Here is a 17546-nt window from a genome sequence, read left to right on the forward strand (position 1 = left end):
GATTGTGATATTTTTGTTTGAAATTGACATGAAAATTTAATGGTATAATATTATTTTAGCCTGGCTTGCCTGCTGTCTCTTTCCTCCGCTGTTTTTAACACTACTTTTTTTTTACTTTTATACTTGCTGTTGCTTTTGCTCGGTTTGCTACAGCTGTATGTTTGGCTTTGTGCTTTTTTAGATTAGAAAAGTTTGTCGTCATGTTGCTGCTGTTGCTGTTGCGCTTTGCTTGGCTTGACATTGTTTATATGGCCAACGCGCCTATGCAGCAGCAAGCTTGCAACCCCAAGTCCATGACCTACAAGCTGCAAGCAACTACAAGGCACATATATAGATGTCTATATGTATATATATATGTATATATATATATATATAGGTGCTTAGTTAGGCGAAAGTTTTGGTCAGCCTGGACCCGGGGACATTGTCTACTTGATCTGAAACTTCATGAAACTCAACTCGAGTTGCATCTGGTGGGGGCAGCTGCATGGGGCAAGTGCTCTTTTATAGCATACTATACTCTAATATAATATACATATAAAAACTAATATATATCTCAAGATTTGCAACTTGCCGCTCTCAAGTGAGCAGCTTAAGACCTAAATTTGTGTTTGCGGCAGTTTATTTGACTAGAGAATGCGATAGTTAGTTGGCCCGGCCAAGAGCCAGAGCCAGAGCCTTGGCTTCGGCTTTGGCTTTGGCTTTAACTTTGGCTTTGGCTTTGGCAGCAACAAAGCACTTCATTCAATTAAATACTCAAACATTTTAAAATCTTTGATGATTCTTTAATCACAATCGCACTCTTGAACATTATTAAAATAAATAAAAACAAAATAATTTCATAATATATTTAGGCAAAAAAACACTTCAAGACTCATTTTTAACGCTTATTTATAATATATATTTATTTTGCATTTTTCAAATTGTTTAAGCTGAATTATATTATAGGGCTTGTGGAATAACTTATTCATAATATTTGCATTTGAAGCTTGCCTAACGCAACTTAACCTTACATAATCTAATTTAACTGTACTTTGACTATACTAACCAAACTTCAGCGTACATAACCTAACTTAACTTTACCGTACCTAACCTTACTTAACCTTATATAACCTAATCTAACCTAACCTAACCTTAAATAACCTAACCTAACCTAACCTAACTTAACATAACCTCACCTTACCCATATTTCATTAAAAAAAAAATAAGGCTAAAAAACATGCTAATTAATTGATATTAAATATGTTGTTAGCCGAAGGTTTCAATAATAATATATTATTTCTAAATTTACTTCCTAAATGTATTTTTAAAAATTAAAAAAAAAAATCATTGAATCTCTTAATCTCTATGTATATCTATATATGTCAAAATAAATAATTAAAATGCGTGGTATCTTCAGGTCTGTCCGCCTATTGTTTATTTGCGCTCAAATATTTATGCATATTTTCCAGGCATATCAAAACATTTATATTGTTTAGCTTGTGCTCTCAGTGGCAAACTTTGTTCTATTGAAATGTTAACACGTACATTTTGACCAAATTTAAGAAATTGAAATTTTATGTAAGACAACCAACGAACCAGCTGCCCCTAACCCCCCTTCGCTCGCACATTCCTGTCGCTAGCCGTTTGCCTTTGAGGCTGCCCTCGACTGTAGCAATGCTACCTTTTTTTCGGCTGGTCGGTCTGTGGAGTGTGAAGAGGGGTGTTGGGGGAGGGCGGGGGCAAGGCATCAAGTGGAGCTGCCTTTACAATCAACTGCCAGCCTGCCTGGCGTTCTCTTTTTCGGTTCTCTTTTCAACTCCCTTTTGTTAGGCGCTAACACGCTCTGTCCCGCTCGCTCGCTCTCTCTCTCCCTCTCTCTTTGTCGCTCTTCGACGCAATGTCAGGCTCACTCGTTTAGCTCTTTGTCGCTGCTTTAATGCGCCTTTTGCTCAGCCTCGCGCCGTTAGTTAGCATTGCATTGTTGTGCCAGGCCGTCTTCGCCATTCCATTTCTTCTTCTATTTTTATGCTGTGCTCACTCGCGCTCACGCTGCCTGTCTGCCTGTCTGTCTTGCTGTCTGTCTGTTTGTCTGTCTCAGTCGTTCGGCTGCCGTCTGCTTGGCTGGCCGCTTTGACAAAAGTTTTTTGGGCTAGTTTCTTGCCTTTTATTTGCTTCACACGCTGCGCCTTTAGTTTGTGTGTTTTTTCTATTTACGCCCGAATACCGAATAAAAAATAATAAAAATAAACAGCAAAAGAAAAAAAAATAAAAATAAAATGGAAAAATCAAAAACATATAAAAAAAAAGGAACAAGACAAGTGCCGTTATATTTGCATTGGCAAAGTTTAAATACCCTGGCGGACAAATACACAGGCATGAAATACACCATGCATATATATATATATATGTACATATGTGTGTACATATGTATGCAGTTTTGTCTTTCATTAGCATAGCCAGACTCAGCTTGTTCTGATTAAGAAAATATTATTGCATGCGTGTGTTTTTGTATGCCCGAAGACATATTCTGCAATGCGTTACATATTACGTGTCAAAAGTGTGCTAGCCGCTGCAAGTGTATTGCAAGCAAGAGTGCGAGAGAGGCAGAGCCAGAGAGCGAGAGGCAGAGGCAGAGGCAGAGGCAAAGAGCGAGAGGCAGACGAGCGAAAAGTAGGTAAAAACTTTTTGGCCACCTACTTTATGCTGTTCGCATTTCGTTTTGCTGTTGCTGCTGTTGTTGTTGTTGTTGTTGTTGTTGCTGCTGCTGCTTTTTGGCCAATTTCCGGTAATTCAGTTTTATGCAGGAACTTTTTGCGTTTGTATTTATATAAATAAATATGATGCCAGCGGCAAATGGCGATGCTCAGCGCTCGAAACCGACAGATCGCAAGGACTCCAAGGTCAGTCACAGCGCACACATGTGTGTGCTATGCGTATGCGTATGTGTGTGTGTGTGTGTGTGAGTGTGTGTGTGTGTGTGTGGCGCACTTTAAATCGTTGGGGCTATGGCAAAAGTTTTGCCATTCGCGCTGCTTGGCCAAATATAGCAACAAATGATGAGCATTATTTATGCTTTGCTAGTCTGCCTGTGCGTGTGTGTGTGTGTGTGTGTGTGTGTGTGTGTGTGTGTGTGTGTGTGTGTGTGTGTGTGTGTGTGTGTGTGTGTGTGTGTGTGTGTGTGTGTGTGTGTGTGTGTGTGTGTGTGTGTGTGTGTGTGTGTGTGTGTGTGTATGTGTGTGCTAGCTTCTTTTTGCGCACTTGGTTTATGTGGCTACATAATTGACTTTGATAATTTGCACTTGTTGTTGTTGCCCAGCTACCAACAACAACAATAACAAGAACAACAACAACAACAACAACAACAACAACAACAACAGCTGACAGACAGACGCAACAGATTAAAATTCTCTGTTAATTTGATTAGAAAAGTTTGTGCACGTTCCGCTTGCCAGCGCGTTCCCTTAATGCACGCAAATTTGCCCATGCCACGCGTTCCACATTCCAGCGTTCCGCGGTGTTGCTATTATGACGCAAAGCAAATGTTGCACATTTTTGAAGCACTCGAAAGTTTCTTACTTTTTTATATACTCTATTATTTGCCAGTGAAAATCGGGCATACAGCTTGATTGAGTTTTCGTCAATTGTTTCTTATATTTATTGATAATAATATCATATTTTTTAATTGATAATCATAAATTTATGATGCCTTATTGATCATTCTAATGCAACTACTTAAATAAGTTAGTAGGCCACCGAATACCCTACAGTCTTAGACATTTGCTGGCAAAGCAATTGTGGCAACAACTACTTGCAACATTCGACGAAATGAAAGCTTTAAGCCAAATGCTTTGTGTGCGCTTATACTAGGCATAGGGTATCTGACAGTCAGTGTGGCATTTGCTATTTATTTTTATTTAGTTTTTAGTTTGGCCCAAAGGCAATTGGTTGCTTCCGAGTTTATAAAACTTGTCTATGCGCAAAAACATTTAGAGGAGCAATAACTATACACACACACACACACACACACACACACACACACACACACACACACACACACACACACAGATATATATATATATATAGATATATGCATATTTTTATCTGGCGAATCTGTCTATTAAATGTGTGCCAGCTGAGAGCGCCATTGAAAGGCATTTTCAGTGCCTTCCTCTAGTAGTAGTAGTTGGTTTTTTTTCTTTTTATTTTTGCTCTAGCTGCCGCCCCGCCCACTGCCCGCCGCCACCCCCCACCCTTTTAACCAGGCAGCGCTGCTTTGTTGTGGTCTAAGCCACATTCTGTGCGCGCATATTTAAAAGCCAGAGGGGCGGGGGCGTGTGCGGGGGCGGATAAGACACGCAAATTTGATTGGCAGCGGGGCTTTCTATTGGCCAACAACAAGCACAGCCAAAAGCAGCAGCAACAGCAGCAGCAGTAACAAAACCAACTTTGTCATAGGCAATTGGCCAAAAGGAATAAAAAAGGAAGAAACAAAAAAATGAAAGTGCAAAATAGCAAAGTTGGCCAATTCGATTGGGGCTCAAATTGAAGCATTCGATTTTGCAGCACGGCGAGAAACCGACGCATTTTTTGGTAAGCTTTGTTTCTGCAAGTGAAAATTCACAGTTCTACAAATAAGCTGGCATACTTTTGCCACGAGCAACAAATCAAATCTATAAGCAATGCAGCGCTCCATTGTTTGCCAATTAGTTTTATGTAGGGTATCTGTTAACTAAAACAAGCAGCTGTTTGTTTTCAGTCAATATATTTAAGATATTTCTGCATTTAACTTAAGTTAATTCTCTTGAATATGCGAATTATTTTACGATTTTTACTTATGATAATTATCTTTGAATATGCAAAATATCTTAGGATATATCTACCTTAGATATTTCTCTTGAAGATGCGAATTATCTTAAGATAGTTACCGAAGATAATTCCCTCAAATATACAAACTATCTTGAGATGTTTACTTGTCATAATTCTCCAATTATCTTAAAGCAAGACAGAAATTAATATTCTTGCATTTATTTTATAGAAGTCAGATCTAGAGTAAGATATTTGAAAAAAAAACAAGCAGATTGTTTTACTGAAGCTCTCAATTTTTAGATGAATAGAAAGATTCTTCTCGCACTTGGATCAATTTCCAACACAAAGTTCCAATTGGAGAAAATGCTACACAAAATCATTTGTCAAATACACTTTTTGTTATTTCTAGTACTTAGCTATTGCTAGCATAAAAATCGACCAATTAATCCAATTTACGTGCAAGAAATAGGCTTATTTTACGTCCTGCACCAGCACACAAATCCAACCAGAAAAGTGAGTCCAATTGGCAAGTTAGTTTGTGTTTTTCAAAATGTTTCGAGTTTCGCTCTATGAATTATCGCAAAAAATGCGCATATCTAATTAGAACTACGAGCAGCATGCGCAAGCCAATTGGTAAATGCACTTGCAGTACGTCAGCTGCATCTAATCTCATTAGAGTCCAATCAGATTATCAAGTTGCATCAACAGCTTCATGTTCAATTGGAATGCATCAGAAATGAACACCAATTGGCTGAGCATAACAATCAATTGCACCAACACAAATAAGCAGACACACGCACACGCACACGCACACGCACACACACACACACACACATACACTGTTATATTCCTATTGGACACATGCTCAGTAGGCTAATAGGATAATTTCAGTTGGAAGCTGTTGCTGAGCTGTTTAACCCTTTGTTCGGCAGCTTACATATAATTTCATTAAACTGCATGCACGTGTGAAAGAGGGGGGGGGGCTTGGGTTCAAACTAGTTATATCCGATGTATTAATTGACAGCTGCAATTGATAAATCGGAAAAGAAAGCACACGCACACACGCACACACACACACGCGCGCGAACAGCTCGCGGCAGCTGGGAAAAAAGTGTAGCATACTTTTCAGCGCCTCGCAGCGCTTAACTAAAAGCCTGCCCCGGTGCTGCCCCGCGCTGCCCCGCGCTGCCCCGGCTTAAGCACCACTCGCTGTGGACTGCCACTTAAGTCTGTCTTAAATATAAATAACTTACCATAAAGAAAATGTCCACAATTTGGGCAGCAGCAGCGTGAAAAGCGCCGCAAAGTTGCAGCAGGAAAAATGCGCGCACAAGACACAATTTTCTGTTGTTGTTGCTGTTGTTGTTGTTGTGGCTTTTGTTGTGTGTCTTCGTTGTCGTCTTTGCTGTTGTTGTTGTTGTTGTTGTTGTTGTTGTTGCGGCCTTGGGCCTGCCTGCGGCTTGTTTTGTTGCCTGTTCGAGTTTAGCAGCTTTCCGCAAAAAACGGGTTTTTCTGCTCTCGGTTTATTTTTTTTTTAAATATATATTTTTTTTGTGGCTGCTTTTATTTGAGATTTTGTTGTTGTTGTTGTTGTTGTATTAGTTTTGCGTGTTGCAGGTGCAGCGCGAGCTGCTGCGTCTTGTGGCAGCTTGTTACCTGTCGCCCGCGGACCGGTTGCACAGGAAGCTGCACAATCACACACACACACGCACACTCACACACGCACACACACAAGAAAAAAAAACAGATATGTTTCTTTGCTTTAATCACGCTAAATAATTGCTCCAAAATTGACTTTGAAATTGCAAGAAAATTCACTTTGCATAGAATCCTGCTGGCATATATAATATTTATATATTTATTTATTATTATTATTATTATGAATTTTTTTTTTTTTTGGTGGGGTCAACTTTAGTTATTTGAACCTACGACAACAAAAAGCAGCACTTGCAAAAAAAATGGCAACAAAAACGCGTCGAGATTTGCTTTGAGACCGTTTTAGCCACATTTCCGTATACCTTATATATATGTCTATATATATATATATCTGGCGATTTGTATAATTACTCTCAAGTATTTAACGTGTTTTTCGACTTGTGGCCAACTGACGCAAGTGGCGGGGGTTGACGCTACGCGACGCTCTGTTGTCGTTTTACTGCTGCTGTTGGCCGTCCGGCTAAAGTTTTCCGGGCGTCCAAAAACGATGTTAAATAGTCGCTAGTCGGAGTCACAGTCACAACACAGCGTGTCCGTTGGGCTCGTTGGGGCGACACGACTGTTTGCTAACACGGCGGAACACGTACTAAAACATGTTTCACGCGCTTTGCTGCCCCGTCCAAGAGCGAGTCTCAGCATGCCAGCGACAGAGGCAGCGGCAGTGGCAGCGGCAGCAACAGCGACGCCAGCGTTAACAGCAACAGGCGTTGGCACGCGCAGCGCATTGCAGAAAACTGTTCCCAGCATTGGCGTCGCGTGCGCGCATTCGTTGCTGCTGCTGTAGCTGCTGCTGCTGCTGCTGCTGCTGCTTTTACTAAAACAAAAACAAAACAAGACAGAAACGACGCTGTCGCATTGTCGCTCTCAGTGTGTACTAAAAAGCGAACACGAAGCGAGACGAAGCGACTAACGAACGATAACAGCGAACGGGACGATTCCTTTTGCAAAACCAGGTCGTTGTCTTCGTGCCCTCGTGCTCTCGTGCTCTCGGCCTCTCGGGCTCTCGGTCGCTCGGGCTCGTTGTTGGCTGGCTGACGCCGACAGCAGCTTGTTTGCAGTCGCTGCGTCTGTTAAGGATAACATAGGCGCTGCGCTGGCTACTAACAGCGTCTCTTTATAAATATCAACCAGCACGGGCAGGCTTAAGTGATATTATACACAAGCATAAATTAGCCCATGCCCCGCTGTCTACCTCACAGTTCCCCTGTTTCACACACCCACGCATTCGCTCTTGATTGGTGGGCAGCAGATGCAGCAGCCGGAAGCTACCAAAGTGACAGCAACAGCGGCGGCGGCAGCAGCTCTACTCTACTGCACAATGTGGCGGAGAAGGTGGGTGAGAGAGAACGAGATAGAAGGAGGAGTGGAGGGGGGGGGGGGGGGGGGGGGAGTGATACGGTATGCCCATCGATGGTCGATCGCCCGCTGTGAAAGTGTTATATGGGAATGGGGCCTGGCACACAAACTGCTTGCAACTGGCACAGCGAGAGGGGAACAGTTGACGCAAGCTGAAATCCATTAGGGTCACACTTGGCGAAGTCTTCTTCTGTCCAGTTAAATACTTAGCTTATTGACTATGGATTAACAGTGTCAGTAACGGTTAAAAAGTACACTTAACTACAGAACACAGCACAAAACTTGTGCTGCATAAAAAAGAAAATTACAAAAATTAAGCTGAAAGCCTCGATAAATTAATTATTATATTATATACTGTTTTTTATTATTATTTGTTGTGCTTTTCTTAAACGTACAGTCCAACCAAGCATTTTATTTAAATATTATGCTATGCGCCAGACTTTTCTCTGAAAGACTTTATTACGACTTTATCCCTAGACTTACTGTGATCACTCAAACAGTGATCCATTACGATCCTACACACGAGAGTGCCAAGAGAGCATTCTTGGCTGTGACGCCCTCGGGTATTTTCTTGTTACCAGTATTTTATTGACATCCTGTGATCACTAAAACAGTGATTTATAGACACTAGTGTCTCCAGGGCTCATTCAAGGCTGTGACTCCCTGCGATCATCCGCATTAACTGGGATCATATTAGGGTATATATAAAGCTACCAAGGATCTCTGCCGGCTGTGACTGCCCTTGATTATTCACACTTACTGTAATCACTAAAACTGTGATCTACTATGATCATAGAGTTCCCTTTGGTTATTTGTGCTTACTGTGGTCTCTAGAACAGGGATTCACTTTTATCAAATACTCTGGAGTTCAGGGCGAGCATGCAGGCCGTGACAACCCATGATCACTCCATCAGTGATTCACTTTTATCATTTGCTGTGATCACTAATATACTGGCATTCACTTTGACCATAGACACTAGTTTTTCCAGGGTTCACTCACGGCGGTGACTACCTGTGATTATTTGTACTTACTTTAATCACAGTATTTCACTTTTATCATATCTGACTGACTGTGATCGTTAGCACTTACCGTGATCACAGTGATTCCCCTCTATTGTACACTTTAGAATTCATTGGGATATCACAGTGATTCATATACTCTAGAGTTGTCAGGCATCTCTCTAGGCTGTGACCCCCTGTGATCAGTCACGAACGCGGCGAGTTTCTCTCCACAGAGAGTGACTGATTCACACAACGGTGACGCAGCACATGAAGACGCCCTCAAATCGGTTCGAGGAACTATTGACAATGCAGCTTGAGATTGTTGTTGTCGTAGTTGTTGTTGTTGTTGTTGTTAATGTTGTTAAATTTACTGATTGTGAATGAGGTTAAAAATTTGAATAAAATGCCCATGCAAAAATTGGCACAATGTGCTGAGAGCAAAGATATTACAATAAAAGAAAGAGGGAAGAAGCGAACAGCGAAGAACAAAGAACGAAAGCACAAGCTGACAACAACAGCAACAGCAACAGCAACAGCAACAGCAACAACAACAACAACAATGAGAAAGAGAGAAAACAAAACAACAATAACAACGGCAAACAGTTGCCGCCTCATAATTAAAACGCTTCGAATGGCCCAGAATGCAAGTTGGCCCAGCTCTCAGTTACCTTAGCTCCCCACCCCTCTGTGCCACCTACAAGCTGCCCCCCATGCGTGGCTGTTATCCACAGCTTTCCATGTGCAAATTGTTTTCATGCCCAAATTGTTTGAGGGGCCTCCAAACAAAATTTACGAGCAACGCCCCCTAAAAATCACGAGGGTCGCATACCCAACCCTCCTCCCACTCCCCCTACCCCTCCCCCTCACCACTCCATCCAGCAGTCGATATGAATGGCTTGCCATGCGGCATATGCGGCGGATGCGGCGTTGTGACAGACAAATGTCAATAGTTTTCTTGGACGCAGTCGTTGCAGCGACCGTGCCACATGCCCCCACAATGCCTCACCTACCAAATGCCCAATACGCAGCCTATCCCCAATCTAGCCAGCATTCCCTATAGCCCATTCCCTTTTCGTTGGCAGCAACAAGAGCCGCCCATCAACGACAAATCAATGAGGACGACACATGTTGGACATGGAACAACAACAACAACTTGAAAGAAACTGAAACTGAGTGGCAGACGAGGCAACTGCCGCAGATTGAAATTGAGGCAGCGGCAGCAACAACAACAACAGCAACAACAAGAACAACAACAAACAGCAACAACAATAAAAGCATTTAAGCATTTGGAAGCAATTACCACAGCAATGAAGCATTGAATGAATGGGAATGGAACCAAGAGAATGGCAAGAAATGGGCGCAGGCACACAATACACGTGTATGCCGTGTGCGTGTGTGCGTTTGTGTGTGTGTGTGCTTGGCGTGATCGGTCCAGCGCCTATAAACGAATTTATGTGCATTTTGCCAGAGATTGGGCACAGGGCATTGGGATTACTTACTTAGCAGCAGCATTGACGAAGACAAATACGAAGACGAAAACGAAAACGAAGACAGAAACGAAGACGGAAACACGAGACGCTTCAAATGCCAATGAGCCAAAGCGATAAGCCAGCCAAGTGTGGGAGTGAGGGAGACAGGATGCAACACTGGCAGAGAGCGATTGAGAGAGATGAGATTGGCGTTCGGCCTTCAATTGATGACAACGTTGCGTGGCGGCTGTTTCCGCGCCTTGTCGCAAGCGGAAGCGCTAAAGCTGCCAGCGAATGCTGCTTCTAGCGAAACGTGCCTCTTTCAATGTTGGGTGGGCGCTACCGATCCGCCGAAAGAGAGAGCGAGAGGGAGAGAGAGAGCGCGCAGCATTGAGCGTAGGGGCGGGGTAGCGTTAGGTAGTGAGAGCGAGATCGTTAGCGTGTGCTCTAATTGCTGCACTTCAAAATTGTGGAACGCACGTTTTTGACTGCAAGAATTTATGTCCTACAAATTTATGTATATACGAAAAGCGGGTATATTAGTTTGTAAATTAAGAAAACATCTTTTATTGTCTTACATCAACATATTTGGAGCACAATTTGTTGCTTAAAACAAGAAGAAAAACTCAATATTAAAATTTTTATTATTAAATAATATTTTTTTCGCATGCAACCAATGTCATAAATCGGCTGTAGATAAGCTTTAGCCAGCACACACACACACACACGCAAACTACGAGCTGTTCAATAGGGTATCTTGATGTCGTTCAGCTGCTGCTCTTAAGCGCTCGCTGCATTTAATTGTTTTTTTTTTTTTTTTGGGCGTATTTAACGATGCGGCGCTGGCGTTGTTGTTGTTGCTGCTTTTGTTTATGTTCTGCCTCTTTAACGGTGTTATGATTACAGTTGTTCGCTGCTACTGCAGTTGTTGTTCTTGTTCTTCTTCTTGTTGGTGTTGCTGCGGCCTGCGAGCATCGTTGACAGCCGACAACGATACAAGCGCCGTTGAAGATCAGAGAGCACAGTGGGACGAAAGCGTTCAGCAGTGCATGAAACAAAAGAATGTTAAGAATAATAATAATCACGGCAAGGAAAGCACTGATCGAGGGTGACAGAGGGAGAGAGAGAGAGAGAGTTGGCTATTTGCAGGTAAACAAATGAATCTGCAAATTAAAACAAATACAATTTCAAATAAAAAAGCAGCACATTATGTTGCCTAATTAGAGTTATATTTGTTCGCTTAACCATTTTAACGCACCTTAGCCCACGGTAACAAATGTCAAATAACTGGCTGAATGTGTTCCCAAAAAAGAAAAGAATGAAAAGTAAGGGAACTAATCGGAAACGCTTTGCACTTCCGTTTTTTCTTGAGTTATTTCCCCAGTTCATTCTCATTTCTCTTTTTTTTTAAGAGTTTTTTTTTTTACACACCCTAGCGAGAGTCTTGCTGATTTTCATATCAGATATGTATGTGGTGTCACAATGCTGGACTATCTAAGTTTTTCGGGTACCTATAAAGAGTTAATCGGAAATGGGGAATTTCTATCTTCAGTTATATGGAACTGGCAAGATCGTTTTACTGTATATAATATAGCTATAGCGTTTTGTCGAAAATACAAAATTTGGTATGCATAACTATTTTGTTTCTTAGTGCTGTCTACAAATTTTACACATTTCGATTTTCCTGCTAGTTTTCAATTAAAAACTTTGTTAAATATATTTCATATATGTATGTATGTATATTATATAGAGTATAAGAACAAAAACAACACAAGCAACAGATATAAAAGAAGGATTTAATATTATTATTATTTTTTTGAGATTTTCAGTTTTAGATACTCCATTTAGGTTTTGGCATAAATATTATTGCTTTATTTGTATTTTTTGAAATATATTTTGATTTGTTATATTTTATTTATTTAACATCATTATTATTATTTAATTTAGTTTTATTATTATTTTATTTTATTTGATCTTTTCATAGATTTTGTATTCAGTCAGGGCATTCGAGTTTCGTCCTAGTGAAATTTTGGCTTATTTTTTATACCCTGAACCCATTAAAAATGGGTATAAGGGTATATTGTATTTGTGCGAAAGCCAAATGTATGTAACAGGCAGAAGGAAGCATCTCCGACCCCTTAAAAAGTATATATATTCTTGATCAGCATCAATAGCCGAGTCGATCTAGCCATGTCCGTCTGTCTGTCCCTCCGTCCGTATGTATGAACGCAAGGATCTCTGAACCTATAAGAGCTAGAGACTGAAATTTTAGATGTAGGTGCTCCTAGTTCCCGCGCAGATCGAGTTTGTTTCCGATAATCGATAACTTACTCCGTTTCCAAGCAATCGATAAAATCGACATCGATATCCTGAGCTAGAGTCACCAAACTTGACATATAGCTTTTAAAACAGAATATATATATGCATTTGATGTTGGAAGAAGAGAGTTCAGGGTATACCCTAGTCGGGAGCTCCCGACTAGAACCTCTTACTTGTTTTTTGTTTGTTTCGTGCACTTCAATAGAAAATTTTAAATATTTTAGTTCCTGCTGTTGTTTTTCTGTGTACGTATTATGTTTTATGTTATGTTTTAGCGCCTGTTGTGGCACTTATGTGTGTATTTGTGCATATATCTATATATGGATTTGTATTTGTGTATCCATTTGTTATGTTGTTGTTGTTTTTTCCTTTGTATAAAACTCGATTTCGCTTTTCTCGCTGTTGTTTTTGTTTCAAATTGAGTTTCGTTGTTGATACTTTTATTTAGACACCCGTGTCACCGTGCTCCCGTCTCCCTGGCCGTGCCCATGCCCGCTTCCCTGCCCCCTCCTGTTCCCGGCAGCGTCTCTGGCCGTGACGCCGACTTCGAACCCGGCCCAGTTCCAGTTCCGATTCCAATTCCATTTTCAGTTTCAGTTTCGAGTTGTGCTCGCAGCTTGAATAATAAGTAAATGCTGTTATTATAAAGATGCGAGGGTGTGCATGCGTTTGCGTGTGTGTATGGGCGTGTGCGTGTGTGTGTAAATGTTTTGGTTAAGGGACTTGATGAGCGCTTCCTTTTCCGCCAGTGCGAGGCCAATTATAAAGCTGTTTAAGCCGTTCGAGCGCAAAGCATTTGCTTTCGTAGTGTGCCAAGAAATACAGCTAAAATAACAATACAGAAAAGTTTAACATCAACAACATCATCATTATCATCAGCAACATCATCATCATCAGCATTTGCTAGTATTGCTGCTGCTGCTGCTGTCATTGTTATTATTGTTGGAGGGGCACACGTCAATAATTGCGCTTGAAAATAAGTTAAGGAAAACACAATCAAGCAGAAGAGCGCGACCAGGGCTCGAGCAGACAGTCAGCCAAGCGCAGCTCCAGGAGTCCGCAGTCCGAGGAGCTGACTGAGTGAACTAACCCCACGCCCACACCTCGTTCCCTGCTTTGGCATTGCTGCCACGACTCGCGTTTAATGTGAAAATCATGCAATGAACCAAATTCAAACGGAAATGATTCACACTCCAGCTGCAGTACTCTTACATATGTGCTATTCAAGTGGGGGAGTCTGCCACGTAATCATCATCATCCACATCATCATCATCATTATCATCATGAGTTTTACTAACATCGCAGTGTGCAGGCCAAATGAAATTGCGTTTACGAACAATTGTAACAGCAACAATAACGCCATTTGAAACAACAACTCGATGCCTAACCCCATCCCCACAACTCACTCACTCTCACTCTCTCCACTCGCCCCTCACCGTTTTGTCCCAGCGCCAACCCTTGAGCTGAACTTGCTGTAGGGGCTGCCACACGGCTATGTTGTGCCACACAGTTGAACAGACCCGAACACATGTAAAAACATATTGTGCGAGCGTTGTCAACGCAAATATTTCACTTCCTGTCTTCGATTTGCCGCCCCTTCAATATTTTGCGGCTGCGGCGCCACTTTGTTTGTTTTCTGCTATCTTTTGCCTTTTTTGTTTATCTTTAACTTGGTTCAAAGGTCAAGGCTTTTCACGTTTAATTAGATACGCGCGACGCTGCCAGGGGCGTGGCTCAGTTTACAGCATCTGAATTACAAATTTGGTTAGCAGAAATTACGTGAAAAACTTTTTAAAGCACAGACTTCTGCTTAAATATCGAGTCTATGTAGTGAGTGTGACCAGCTTTTTTGCTGTCTTTGTCAAATATCGCCTCTCTATGCGATTTTCACACAGTTCAAGTTATATTTACAGGTTTTTTATTCATATTATAGCTGAGTTTTTATAGAGGGGGACTTGAGATATGGGAAGTCAAGGGCGTATTAGCTATGATAGGATGTCTCTTTTCTATAATATAAGTATAAATCAATGAAAATGGTTTCAAATTTGAGTGTGGCCAGCTTTTATGCTGTCTCTGTCATATAACGCCTCTCTCTTCGCGATTTTCACGAAGTTTTAGTAATGCTTACAGGCTTCTTATGCATTTTGTAGTTGAGCTTGTGAAAAAGTAAATAAGTTTAAGATAAAAATAGCGAGTTCGCAAGAGACAGCATTGATATAGCTGAACCCAACGGCATATAAGCTACGATACCAGGAATGTTTCCTATGTTATAAGAATAAATGAGTAAAAATATGTTCGCAATTAAATTATTCTTGATCTTCTGTGAAAACATTATACAAACGAATAGGAGTCAAATTCTTGTCTTGCGTAATATAAGATGTTAATCAACAGATTGATTGTTGGCAAATTCTCTAGATCAATTGCATTGTCAACCTTGTTGTTGTTGTTATTTTATATTTATTATTAATTGAGAAAAGCACGGCTTTTCACATTTTCCGAAAAAGCTTCAATTTTATTTGCTCTGTCCAATATCGAGAAGTTCTCCGAGCCAACAGATAGCGGCTAAGTGCCCCCTCGCCCTCATTGGCAGCAACTGCCGTCAACTTTACACATGCAACAAATGCCATTTGACATATATCAATTTCATGTCGATTCATTTGAGTGTGCGAGCTGCTGCAAACCCATTTTTCTACAGGTTTCCTGCATCCCATTTAAGCCATTTCCCAGCCGAATGGCGTCGACAGGGTTGCCAGCTGTGACTACATTTGAACCTGGCGACTACTCTGCATATGATTTAATTATGCTTCATGTGTGCAGCACAAATAGGTTTTCGGACATTAGGAGCTATTAGATTTCGAAATTAAACTAATCGCAATCGCTTATTCATATCAATTTTAATGAAAATCTTTGCTTTTCTTTGCTCTTCTGCTTTTCCTGCATATGTCATGTGATGCCATTTAAATAATTCATCAAATTTTAATTTCCTTACAAATATTCCTATGCTAAACAGCAGCTCAGGCCAGAGCTGAATATTCAGAATAAGTCAATGGACAAAAATAAAGTTGAGACAGGCTGCGACTACCATATGAAGTGCAGAATTCGAAGCCCCCTTTAGCATATGCTTAGGCATTCGCTCCATCTTGTAATGGGTTGTATGGCAGAGAAAGCGTTAATAAGTATATATACTTAAAACTTGAAAAGAAAGTTTAGAAATTGTTACATCATATACATGGCTACTTAGCGTTGTATACAGAGTATACATCTAGTCGATCAGTGCTGCTCGCTTCCGAATATGTTATTCCAATTCACATATACTCATTTATTTTCCAATCAAGTTGGCTCGTAATTGTTGTCAAAATAACTTTCCAAACTGTGACTTACATTGAGCCTCAGTCGACTAATTTCTTTAGTCGAATACAAATCGCCAAATATAGAAAAGTATTAACATATAGACTTCAGTCCGTAAAATTGCTTTGAGCCAAAATCAACGCATTTATTTTATAAATTCTTATTCAAAGACTAAAGAAGCCAAATGATGTACTCGGGTAAGCGTAAAGCACTGAAAGGCGAGATATAATATGATCTTAAGTATATATATTCTCGATCAGTAGCCACAAAGCCGAGGTGATGTAGTCGATAGGGTCTGTTCCACTATATCATATAGCTGATATAGGAAAGAATATTAAATGTTTGCCTGGAAAAACTATTTGTTTTTCATATGTCACTTATATTTGACAATATCTTATCCTTATCGCAATACTATATTATGCGGCTCTATTGATATATTCTGTCGTAAAATGAAATAGGAAACAAATTCTTTGTTAGCCGAACTGCTATATTATGTCCTGTATTGGAAAAGTATATCTTAATTAAAGCACATCTGAGAATATATCTCTAAAAGAAAGTTGCAAAATTTCGGGAACTCTCTCGGGTCTCAACTGTTTTGTGCCTCACCCGCAGACAACGATGCGTATCCCGTAGGCACGGCCAGGCAGGAGACAACTAGATCTATGCCGGGCATAGCTAGACGACCGCATGGTTTCACATCCCTGCAGTTGCTGAAGCAGAACAAAGAGAAGAAAGCTAGACGCATGCAGCTAGCCGTAAGTTCGTTGCCCAACCGAATCGCATGGAAGCTAAATACCTAATGCCCCATTTAGGAGGAGAATTTGGAGCTGGAATCTGAAATGGTCAACATGTCCACGCAGACGGACAGCTCGATTGTAATCCTCTGGATGCACGAATTGATGGGCTCACTGCGTCCCATGGTGCCGCGGAGTCGTGTCTGCTGCTGCATCTGGTCCGATTATTTTACTGGACGGCACATTCGTACCACATTCTATTTGGTGCTGGTTTTCGCTGTCATCGTATTGAATTTGGATGTGCTTTTGAGCATTTGCGAAAAGTGCAAGAAATTGTCAAAGTTTTAGTTCAATTTTTGTTTCTCAAATGAGTCCACAAAACGTTTGCTTCAACAAATATCTGTTGGCATAATATCAACTGATCTGTGTTCCATGTAAGCCAATAATAAATGTGTTAAGCTATGCGATTTGTCTATGGACAGATTTATAGTAGAGATGGAAGCACGAAACAGTTTTTCAAATACGCACGAAAAAACTAAACACGGTCGGGAAGAGAAAAGTTTACAATTCGTTTTTCAATGTTTATTGCGAATGTTCATTTGCTTTTGTTTGTCCATTTAACATTCTTTTTTTATATCCGACCCATTGATGTTGAAAAATTTACGAGGAAGGCAATTTCGACCCCATGAAGTATATATATATGCCTATATATATATATTCAGCTGAGTCAGAGTCGATGTATCCATGTCCTTGTCTGTCGGCCCGTCTGAATGAGTCCGAAATTTAAAATATGTGTTCTCCCATACTCAACGCAGAA

General features: G+C 40.8%; 1 protein-coding gene across 1 annotated transcript; it reads left to right on the plus strand.

The window, feature by feature from the left end:
• The first annotated feature begins 16039 nt into the window (after nt 1-16039).
• LOC115768057 lies at nt 16040-17219 on the plus strand. Its single transcript, XM_030712498.1, has 3 exons — nt 16040-16192; nt 16608-16750; nt 16808-17219. Exons 1-3 carry the CDS (start codon nt 16180-16182, stop codon nt 17075-17077), a joined length of 426 nt encoding a protein of 141 aa, XP_030568358.1. The 5' UTR covers nt 16040-16179; the 3' UTR covers nt 17078-17219.
• The last annotated feature ends 327 nt before the right edge of the window (nt 17220-17546 follow it).

Source organism: Drosophila novamexicana, unplaced genomic scaffold (genome assembly GCF_003285875.2).
Source record: "Drosophila novamexicana strain 15010-1031.04,08,12 unplaced genomic scaffold, DnovRS2.1 tig00001583-arrow-arrow-pilon, whole genome shotgun sequence".
In the NCBI taxonomy this organism is placed as follows: Eukaryota; Metazoa; Arthropoda; class Insecta; order Diptera; family Drosophilidae; genus Drosophila; species Drosophila novamexicana.

Excerpts from the sequence above, each read along its gene's own strand:
- LOC115768057 (XM_030712498.1), top strand. Across the intron at positions 16,751-16,807 it reads CTAGACGCATGCAGCTAGCC|GAGGAGAATTTGGAGCTGGA; the intron begins GTAAGTTCGTTG and ends TGCCCCATTTAG.